This window comes from Chenopodium album, chromosome 15 (genome assembly GCF_948465745.1).
Source record: "Chenopodium album chromosome 15, dcCheAlbu1.1, whole genome shotgun sequence".
Lineage (NCBI taxonomy): Eukaryota > Viridiplantae > Streptophyta > Magnoliopsida > Caryophyllales > Amaranthaceae > Chenopodium > Chenopodium album.
Window position 1 is genome coordinate 52,259,462 of NC_137848.1, and position 12,208 is coordinate 52,271,669.

A 12,208-nucleotide genomic window follows, 5' to 3' on the forward strand; every position below is an offset into this window, starting at 1 on the left:
GGAGGAATTGGAAGTTATGAAAGTTTTTTTTTTTTGAAGAAAGGAAAGTTATGAAAGTTGATTATATGTATGTATTCTCTTTGTCATATTAGAGAAACATCAACTTAAGATGGACAATACTTGAAATTTTCTCTTTACCATAAAACTTTGAACGATGCACAATACTACTCCTTGAAACTGAAAGTCTGGAAGAAATCAAGTCTAAAAATCTCACAAAATAAATTACGAGTACAAAAGAATGTTGCTGTTAGGTGCATATATAAATATATTAATATATACTTGTAAGTTGTAACAAATAAAATATGAAAAAATTGAAGGTCCCATAGAAATTAAAAGTGGTCACTACCTCTAAATACGCACTGATCGAGGGCACATGCATGGTCTGTTAGTTTAGTCTTGACTCTTGACTCTTGAGTGTTTACATGTGCTTCTTATTGCCATAAGGTTGCCTTGCTACTCCCTTTGTTTTTATTTAAGTGTTTTATTTTAATTAAATGTGTTTGTCGATTGATATAGAATCCTGATCAATAATATTCTTATAAGTAAAGATTGATGTATGTGAAACTTTAATCAATAATATCTTTATAAGTAAAAAAATAATAATAGAATATGAGACGGCCTAGTCTCACTCTTTCAAAAGAAAAATAGTTATTAAATATTAATTTATTCAACAATTACCCACAAAACTTATATGCATGATTACTGATCGATCGATAAGGAGGGTGTTATGGTGCTCAAATATTTTATAATTTTCATTCACTTTCTATCTGAACACATACTCTATGTGGAACTGTGGACTATGTCTCTATTATTTAAAAAAAAAAAAGAAATAAAGAAAGAAAACATTGTATGGCCACCTTTCTAGTTTTAACATGTATGAACTCTAATTCAAGAGGAGGGTCCTCTCATTATCCAACTACAAAAGATTTACAAAAAAAAAACCTCAATTAATATAAATGCTCCTTCAATTATATATCCTTGGCACATACCTCCCCCTTCTCCTACAAACAAAGTTATAAATCATAAATGATCCACAATCTTAGAACTTCATTTTTATCACTAACAATTAAATAAACTCCCTATCCTTATTATTATTGCTAATATTCCTCCCTTCATCATCAAAAAAATCAAAAAATATAATAAAATGCCATCCATTTATTCAATTCCATTCAAAAAACTCCAAAATCCATCTTCCTTAATTTCACTCCTACGTAACACAAACCCTAATTATGAAACTTCATCCAAAAAATCAACCTCTAAACCCTCTTCTTCTAAAGGCGGTCTTTTAAAGATGTTCAAGTTGTTCCCACTCCTTACATCCGGGTGTAAGGTGGTGGCACTACTCGCGAAGTCCCACCACCTTCGCCGTCCCATGATAACCGATCATGCAACCATCATCACCCTCTTTGGCACGAGGCGAGGTCGTATAACCCTAGCCATCCAAGAAAACCCTCATAGCATACCATTTTTTATGATTGAGTTACCTATCCTTAGTTCAACTTTTTACAAGGAAATGTCGTGTGACATTTTAAGGGTTGCCCTAGAAAGTGAGACTAAAACACACAAAAAAAAAGTAATGGAAGAATTTGTTTGGGCTATTTATTGTAATGGTAGGAAAGTAGGGTACTCCATTAGAAGGACTCAAATGTCCGACGATGAAGTCCATGTTATGCAAATGCTTCACGGTGTGTCCATGGGTGCCGGAGTTTTACCTCCTTCACCTAATGATCATCAACAACGTCGTAGTCGTGATCATCGTAACGATGGTGGTGATGAGAAGGTTGAGAAAGATGATGGTGATCAATTTACTTATTTGAGAGCAAGATTTGATAGGGTTGTAGGGTCTAAGGATTCTGAGGCATTGTATATGATTAATCCTGATTATTCTGAAGGGCCTGAGTTAAGTATTTTCTTTGTAAGAGGTTCATTTAAGTAGATTTTTTGTGTTGATATAATGTTTGTATTTAATTATAACAAATCATATTAATGTAATATTTTAATTATTTTTCAAGATAAGTTCGTTGATAGAGAGAAAAGGTGCAAATCTACACGAATGTTACAATATTGCTATTGAAAAACTGCAAGGATTTTATTGTTTTTTATTATTATTTTTTTTTAATTTTTTTTATTTTATGTCCACTAAAAACAAATTGTAAATTATTAGGAAGTAAATTCAACATGTGAAATTGGATGAAGGTCTAATCGCTTATTTTAAGTCCCTAACGAACTTAGTAAACAATTTGTCCTAACTTAGGATGCAGTAGGCAAAACCTTTAGTTCCAAGCCATGTTTTGTTTATTGTACTTGTCATAACTATTGAGTACATACCATGCACGAAGTATATGTTTCTTGTCTTGTGAAAAAAGGCGAATAATTATACTACGTATTTAATAGCCGACATATCATACACGTATATTATTCATTTATTCATATGTCTATTTTAAAAGACTTTATATCAATTTTTGTCTATATCTTTATCTTTAATAGCTTAATACTAATTTATTATCGATTAGATCTATATATTTACATCGTATTTTAAAATTTGCCAATAAGTGAGCTTATAAAAATTATATTTCACTTTGAATTTTGGGATCGATTGGAAAAATTGAAAGATGGAAAATTTCTAATTGCTTACTTCTTTTGTAACTTTCCAAGCTTTCGATAATCAATTTGAGCGATGTACAGCAAGTAGGGTTGGAAGAGAATAGACCATGGAGGACCCACACACAACTAACACCTAATTAGTAATTACTTATATAGTGTATTGAAAATACGAACATTTTGTTTTAAGTGATTCAATGATAGTAGTTTCACACAGAAAATACAGTACATAACCTTTAAGTAAAAAGAATTTAAAACTTACTTTAATGAGTAAAAAAAAAATGGCAACTACTCCTTTTTTTTGGTTAAAAATAAACAAAATTGTCACATATTCACTGTCTTATTTATCCCTTATTATATAAACTAGGGAATGTATGACTTTTAAGTGTAGAGAGAATCGTGTGACCAAATGATCAAATGATGTAGATATAATTTATTTGGATCAAATTAAAGATAGACGATGATGAGCCGATGAAATCATTTAACGAGTCATGACATGCAAATTAAGATAGCAATAACCAAGCAATTGGATTATATATGTATGCTTGTGATGAAAATAATTGATGGGAAAAGTTCGGTCATAATTATGTCTTAACTAAAAATATAAGGGTATATAGTGTGTATGTGCTTAATAATTGGTTTAGGTGTGGTTTGAGTCAGCTCAGATCATCAAAAGAAAAAAGTTAAGTGAGCCAGAAAATTTGGTAAGAGGCCAAATCAATATACCTTTCTCTATCGATCAATAAGGGCTGGCTTTTAGAAGGGATGACATGTTTATGACTGTTGATTAGGGCAATGCAAGATTGATAAATTACCTAATTAAAGAGACAAATTATTATAATAATTTATGATGGGTTTTGTTACTCTTTATTTATTTATTTTTTGACTAAATGTATTTGAAAGAAACATATGTAATTTTTTTTTTTTTTTTTTTTTTTATAGATTTTGTATTCTGGCCCTAACTAAATGATTGGTTTAGGGCGAATAAGTAGCATACATTAGAAGTGAGATAAGCGTTATATGATTTATTTTGTTTAAATATAGCTAGAATGTTGACGATAATTTATAATCTAGAATTCTAGAGCTTACAATTATTATAACCAATACAACTAGACTCGAGAAGATTCATCTTATGGTGTTATGTCATAGCTTGTTCTTGAGAAAAATTTAAATTTTTTTTTTTAATTTTATTGTTAAATCATTTTAATAATAGATAAAACAAGCAAAAATTTCAATGATTAGCTTACATTTATTAAAACAACAAAGAACATGGTTCGTATGGGAGCTAGATTCGTGTCACATAATTGGTTGAAAAAGCATAGATATACCTTGAGTAAGCACTATTTAATTTCTCATTTCAAGTTCATTGTTTCCCTAAGGGTTCCACCAACTTTTTCATTTGTTTCTTCGTTCCTTTTTCTTTATTCAGTGGGTTGTCGTTTTCAAAGAAAAATAAAAAGGGTTAGATGATTCATGTAAATAAGGTGCATAGTATGTGTTTAGAATGATTAAAACTAACAAATGAACTCAGTGTATGTTTTAAATTAACTTTAATTTGATTTGTAAACCTATACCTCTAACCATAAAGTTAAGGTTACAATAATAATTAAACTCAAGAAGGAGATAGCTCAGCTCATACCAAGCCTTGGACCTGCCAAATTAAAGAAAAGTACTTATTCTTGAACAAAATCAAGCACACGGTATTAAGAGTCAAGTTTCACACAAATATCATCGAAATTTTCATTCCTAATTCCAAACTCATACCGTCTTATCTTATAGATTAGTATAAGCGAATTTCAAACTGCTTTTCAAGAATAAGTGATGATCAAACATGGGGCCTTACTTAGAATAAGTGGTAATGTCAAGATAAGATCATATGAACAAGCATAAGTATATAATAAAGGTATACATGCATATGAAGTGGGAAAGGAAGAAATAATGAAATTGAAAGGTCCTTAAAAAAAGATGAGATTAAAAGTGAACTGTTAATGTTGGGGAATTGCATGTGCTTCTCTGATCATCACATTGCACATCAACATCTCTTTGCTTTTTTTACACTTTACAATCCCATCATCTCTAAACCAAAACAAGAAAATGTATGTTACTTCTTTGCATTTAGACTTGAGCTGAGAGTGATTTTGATGGAGGTCATTGTACCTTTTGGTATATATGGGCCATGACCAACTAATAAGTTGTGGTAGGAGTGTAGGACTTGTATTTTAAGTTGTGGTTCCTTTTATATGAATGTGTTTATCGTAGTTTCGGACATATGTATATTTGGGCAACGCGTCTATAAGTGTAGGAATGTATTAATATAGGTAGACTAGGGAGCTGAGTAGAACATAATGATTTAGTTTCTTTACTGTAAAAAAAAAATTGATTATATGGATTTGATGTTCGTAGTTGAAGGGTTTTCATTTGGAAAATTGGAAACTAATAATCCCACCTTTGCCTTTTTTACTCAAAATAATCCCACATTTTCGAAATCCCAAAACAATCCCATTCGAAATCCCAAAATAATCTCACCTTATACCCCCATCTTCTTAAAACAAGCCTTTTACCAGTTTGTGAAATTGGTAACTTGTTTTAGAAAATGCTTTATACCCTCACTCTAGAAAACGCCTCCCCTGCGCCGGTTCATTTTGATTTGGTTTATTGTTGAGAGATTGGGAGGTGGATTAGGGAATGGGGAGGGTCCACGGCTAGGATGGTTGATGAGCGACGGCCCGGTGAGATTAAGCTGGGCGGTGGAGGTGCTGATGGGGGGAAGGGCTGGTGTTTAGGGTTATCCTTTTTTATTAAAAAAAAATTAATTTTAATTTTTTTAACTTTGGAAAAATACACTTTAATAATCCCAACTATGGGCGATTTACCTACAATAATCTCAACTAACGTTTATTCTACAATAATCCTAACTATGCCCTGAGTTTTCTTCCAGCAGTCCCAAAAATTGGTTACCTGTAGAAATGGTAAACTTTTTTTTTTTGGTTTTTTAAATGCCACATGTCACCACATGACTGGCTTAATTTAAAAAAAAAAGAAAAAAGAAAACTAAGCCCATTAGCCTAGCCCGCCACGCGCCACCCCCTCCTCCCTTCAGCCACGACAACCACCCCTTCATTCCCCAATCCGACCACCGGGAGATCGACTATCCCGAACCCCAGCCCCATAGCTAACATCCGACCACCGCCTTCGATCTCGCGGATTCAGGCCTTGACGAATTGAAAGCAACGGTGTCGTGAGGAGCAGTTTCCGGCGAGGTGTCGCGGATGTAAGCCTCCTCCGGGCGATTTGGTGCGATTTGGGGCTGCTGCTGGTGGTTTCACAGGCAAGGGTTTCGAGGGTGCGGCTGGTCGTGGGTGCTGCTGGTGTGATTTAGGTGGCGTTTTAGGGTTGGGCGGCAGGAGGTGGTGTATTGGCCGGTTTCACGCGCAAGGGTTTCACGGGAAAAGGTTTCGGGGGTGTAGCTGGTGCGATTTAGGTGTTTCGGGGGTGCGGCTGGTCGTGGGAGTTGTTTCCAGCTTGGGTGGCTGGAGAAGGTGGTGTTTTAGGGTTGGGCGGCAGGAGGTGGAGGTGGTGGTTAGGGCTGGAGGTGGTGGTTGGGCGACAGGAGGTGGAGGTGGAGGTGGAGGCGGTGGTTAGGGTTGGCTACCAGAATTTTTTTTTGGTTTTCTTTTTTTTTTTTTAATTTTTTTTGGAACCACTCACACGCTGACACGTGTGAAACAACCTACAATAATAGGTTGTTGACTTTTGTTGACCGATTTGGGACTGCTGGAGGAAAACTGACCTAATAGTTAGGATTATTGTAGAATAAACGTTAGTTGGGATTATTGTAGGTAAATCGCCCATAGTTGGGATTATTAAAGTGTATTTTTCCTTTAACGTTTTACTTTATTTTTCTAGACCAATAGAAATGCGACACATGTAATTAAATTTTGTTTTAAAAAAAAAATTAACCTGCTTATCAGGTTACTAGTCATCCGGGACTAATAGTGGCAAACTGACCCCATAGTTAGGATTATTAAAAAATAAACCTTAATTGGGATTATTAGAAGTAAATCGCTCATAGTTGGGATTATTAAAATGTATTTTTTTTTAATATTAGGCCAATCATGTGCTGACATGCGGCTTTTAAAAAATAATAATTTATCCTCTTTTTGGGACCAATGGAGGCCAAGTCAGGAGATAGTTAGGATTATTAAAAAATAAACCTTAGTTGGGATTATTAGAAATAAATCGGCAATAATTGGGATTATTAATGTGTATTTTTCCTATTTTTAAATGGAGCTTCAAAATTTTTTGAACTTATATAATTCAAAAGGGGATATTATTTACGTTGATTGATATTATTAATGTTTCAATATTGTGTAATACTTTTACTTTTTAATTCATATTTAGTCTGTAAGTCTACATACATCCTCCGTTCATTTACAATGCAATATGGTGGTAATTACACTTCTCAATTCACAATTTAAGTCTTTTTAAAGAAATTTTATAATTATATAATATAAACCTCTGGTTTTTATTTTGTAAGGAAATTAACTTTTCGGAATGGGAGAGAAAAAGCTAGAATATGAAATACATTTTTTTCACTTACCATGAAACCTACCTTGAATTTCATAAATTTTTGCAAAAAAGATGCAAGTGCTCCCCTTCATAGCCATATATATCCAATTATCCACCCATGCATACAACTAGTATTTTCCTAGAAATAAAAATTAGATGGGGTCTGGTTTTAATTTTTAGTATTGATTTCAGCCTTTGTATTTTGAATATCGGATAATCAATATCCAAATCCGCATTCGATATCCGCTTTTTCGGATCGGTTATCCTATTTGAAATAAAAATTGGATCAGATATCCAAAAAATTGGATCAGTTGTGGATCGAATTTTCGGATTCTTGGATAGTTTTGTACAAAACTAGGTAGGCGGAAGCAAACTCGAAAGGAGGCTCTATTCCGGAGAGGATCTCTGTTCCTAACCGAAAACCTTTCTTTCATACTTTACGGGCTTATTGGCAGCAAATAATGTATTAAATAAACGGGATTTTCATCAAATACCTCTGAGTAATTTGCTTATTCACCATATACCCATAAAACTTTCCAAACCATATACTCCCGAGTTTAACATTAATGTCACCAAATGCCCAAATGACTAACGGGCGTCAACTCCGTTACTTATTAAGGGTTATATGTGCCACGTGGCAATTTCTACTTGTTTTCTTTAAATTTTGGAATTAATTAAAAAAAGTATAAAGTTCTTTTTAAAAAATAACCATTACCGCTTAGCCAAGCCACCTCCGGCCTCGCCCCCACAACCCCTTTCCCCCACGTCACCACCACCGCCTACAGAAATCACCTCTTCCCTTAGCGTCAGCTGACCCTTCCCCCGGCCCCCTTAGGTCGCAGCGTTGCCCCTCCCCCCTCCCCTTAATCCACCATACCCCCACCCTGACCTCCTACGAAACCTGGTTATGAAGCTTCTCAAATCAATTATAAAGGAGAAAATCCTATGGATTTTGCTATTTTCTCTTTGCCTGAGTTTGCTCACGCTGCTATAGGTTCACTTCAGGTGTTCGATTTTTGTTAATTTGACATTAGATTATTGTTTTTGAATTGTTAAAATTGTTTGATTTGCTTATATTGATTTGCTCCGGTGTATGTAGAATATGGTTTTCAATGCAGATTCAAAGTCAGATCAGTTTTGCACACAGAGATGGCAAAGAAAAATTTGTTTGTAAAGAGAGATTTGTGGTTTTGAAATTTTTTTATATTTTTTTATTTAGTCTGTTTTGTTGTAATGGTTAGTCAATGTTGATGTTGATTATAAGTGATGAGGGGAAACATAGGGAGTTTACATATTAGGATCAACGTTGGTTGTGTTAAATTTGGGAAATACCTTCTCATCTTAACTTATAATTTTTATTCATAGTAGTGACATAACAAGCTTTTTTAGGAAATAAATATGCCTGCATGAGTTTTTTTTTTAACTTCAGAAATTAATGGCCAAATATGATGTTTAGGATAGCCTTATTTAACTATAAATCTTCTTTGCTAGATAGAAGCTGCTCTTGCAATATCTTTCTCTGAATATGAGTTGTGTACATACCACATTGTGATTAGGGATTTAAGTGTTCTCGGTTGGGTAGTTGTGTTTTTTGTGTAGCATTTTCTTCCCTAATTTCAATGCGGAGCTCCAGGTTTTTTTTTATTTAAAAGTAATTTTTGGGGTACTGTATACTAATGGTGGTGAACTATTCAGCTATTTGCACCATAATTTTTATTGCAGTATATGTTCAGAGTATGGGTTTTTGTTTTTTTATTAGTAGATTTTTAATGCCATTATAAATTAGCAGGTAAATGTTTTACTTACTGTCAACCAATTCTCGAAATTCCCTCAGTCTCATTTATGCCCTTCAGGAAAGCAACTTTGTTTCTACTTGGAGTTGTATTCTTCTGCTGGAGGGTAAATCCTAAACTACTAAATCTATTTATGGATTTGTGCTCTGTTATTTTCAACAATAGTGCAATTTGTGAGTTGGGGGTGTTGTGGTTAAAAAACTCACTGGAAAAACATGGAAGAGATCTTAGAAGCTTCGGACAGAGCTATGGTTGATATGGTTGACAGAGGAGATTTGGGCTCACATATGTATAGCATAGATTATCAGTCGGAACACTTGGAAGTAAAATGGTTGCTATTTAATGAAACGTTGTATGCTGAAATTCTAGAATAGTGGATTATGAATATTGCTCCATCGAAAATTGTTTCAACGGTGGAGAGAAAGCTCGGGAATCAACTTTTACTCATGTCCAATACATTAGCTGAGACTGAGCAACGAAAGTACCGTAGAGGATGAGCTAAGAGTAATTAGGTTCGTGCGTATTGCTTTTGGTCTTGCTTTGATTATATTGTTGCGATGACTTGGAATTTGGGAGTTGGGATAAAAGAGAAATTTTGATATAATGTCCTTGTATGGGTGTAATACTTGAATTGGGTGGCAAAATCCACATTTAGGAAAGTGCTTGGTGTTACCATGCTGTAAATTAGGGAGTATATCACAAATTACTTAATTGAGTATATTGCCTTAGTTCATCATTTGGTGCCAAAATACTACAGTTTAAATTGTGTTGTGATATTGATGGAGCTTGGGCTTAAGACATGAAAAACTTTTGTATACACCCGGTTTACACTAATATTAGTGTACATCAAGCAATATAAGGGTAACTTTTAGTTAATTTTAGGGTAACTTTTTGCCTTTTTTTTTTGGGCAACTTTAAACATAATACAATTTTTATACAAATAGACAACAAGAAAAGTTTTATAAAGGTAATTAATTACATTCAATCACTAATAATTGATTTTAGTCATTTAAAATGTGATTTTTTACTAATAAAGCGTAGATAATATTATTTGTATTGGGTTACTTTTATTCATTTCAGGGGTAATTTTTTATCACTTTAAGCTATCTTTATAATGGATGTACAATAATGATTGTACACCCGATTTTTTAAAAAGTTTGTGTTCATTTATTTTAAATTTTGATTGAATTGTAGGAAGATATAGGGTTATTCTAAAGGTAGATTATTAACTTTTAGTCAAGGTAAAACTTAATTTTCATTAGTTCTTGTTATATTTAAATATATCATTGTATTATATTTTAGCCAAAAAAAATTTGAATATACCAAAACCGATGAGGGAAAAGTTGGTTTTTTTTAAAAAAAAAATCATCTTAACTTTTATGTTTCAAAATATGATATTGATTAGGAAAATTATTTTGAGCTTAAAACATTATATGGTTAATCACTTACTCTTAATTCGCTATTGTATGTGGTGCTATCAACTTGTGTTAGGCCCTGTTCACTTCACCTTATTTTTGTTGAACTGAAATTATTTTACTGAAATAAAATTATATTTGCTAAGCTTAAATTATTTTTACTGAACTTAAATTAATTTTACTGAATTGAAATTATTTTTGTTGAACTGAAATTATTTTTTTACTGATTTTTTTATTATATTTCTTCTTTAAGAAAACTAATTTTTACTGAACTGAAATTATTTTTACTGAACTGAAATTATTTTTACTTAATAGTATTTTTTTAAGACGAAGTGAACAAGACCTTATTGCGTATAAAACTCCTTACAAATGGACTAATATGGGATATCTATCCACAATATAACACCCCGTATCATACAATCATATTAAAGCCGTAAACCCAGTATTTTAAAAAAAAAAACATTTGTATTCCACATACACATTCTGACAAACCGATTTTTCTGTTCCACGTTCACATTAAGGCAAACCCATTTCAAAAGTGAATTTGCTTACACAATGCATATTATAATTAGTTAGTAATTGAATAAATGAATTAAAAATTCAATCCTTTTTTTTTGTGACAAAAATCAATCCTTTTTATCAACAGTACGTTCACTAATTAACTTACAATTTTTCAAACGTCGAACAAAAAGCGTACTCATTAGCCAAAAAGAAGTCACAACTTTCGATCATGTGTACAGTAGCTACAATACGTCGCTTCGCGCGTGTGAAGCAACCCTAGTGAAGGAAAAAGTATAAACAGCTAACAAGTTAGAAACCCGTTGCCCAAAAAAGTAAAAAAAAGAAAAGCAAATTAGATATATAACAGGAAGGGGTTGATGAGGAATGAAAAAATATCGGCACTGTTATATTTCATATGGTGTTAGATATCTAACTGCTAGATCTCTAGCTCAACTACATACAACAAAATAAATATTCTTATACAGAAGCTCATAAACAAAGGGGATATTATTTACGTTGATTGATATTATTAATGTTCAATATTGTGTAATACTTTTACTTTTTAATTCATATTTAGTCTGTAAGTCTACATACATCCTCCGTTCATTTACAATGCAATATGGTGGTAATTACATTTCTCAATTCACAATTTAAGCCTTTTTTTTTAGAAATTTTATAATTATATAATTTAAACCTCTGGTTTTTATTTTTTAAGGAAATTAACTTTTCGGAATAGGAGAGCAAAAGCTAGAATATGAAATACATTTTTTTCACTTACCTTGAAACCTACCTTGAATTTCATAAATTTTTGCAAAACGGATGCAAGTGCTCCCCTTCATAGCCCATATATATCCAATTATCCACCCATGCATACAACTTGTCTTTTCCTAGAAATAAAATTAGATGGGGGTCTGGTTTAAATTTTTATTTTTGATTTTAGCCTTTGTATTTTGGATATCGGATAATCAATATCCAAATCCGTATTCGATATCCGCTTTTTTCAGATCGGTTATCCTATTCGAAATAAAAATCGGATCGTATACCCAAAAATTCGGATCAGTTGTGGATCGAATTTTCGGATTCTTGGATAGTTTTGTACATGCCTAGGTAGGCGAAGGCAAACTGACAGGCTAAAGTCGTATCACCTAATCAAAAGTATTACTTAAGTCCTCTAACTAAAGTAGATAGGGAAGTAGGGTCGAATCCACAGGGAAACTGGTCTTTCTATTCCTAATTAATTATTATAATCTAAATTATTAAATAACCAATTTATTTTTGTGAAAGGAATTAAACTAAGAAGATAAAGATTAGGGAAAAATCAATAATAAG

General features: G+C 32.7%; 1 protein-coding gene across 1 annotated transcript; it reads left to right on the forward strand.

The window, feature by feature from the left end:
* The first annotated feature begins 953 nt into the window (after positions 1–953).
* On the forward strand, positions 954–2,036 carry LOC145582566 (protein MIZU-KUSSEI 1-like). The gene has a single exon (XM_081639549.1). It carries the CDS (start codon positions 1,145–1,147, stop codon positions 1,934–1,936), a length of 792 nt encoding a protein of 263 aa, XP_081495675.1. The 5' UTR covers positions 954–1,144; the 3' UTR covers positions 1,937–2,036.
* Positions 2,037–12,208: the final 10,172 nt, after the last annotated feature.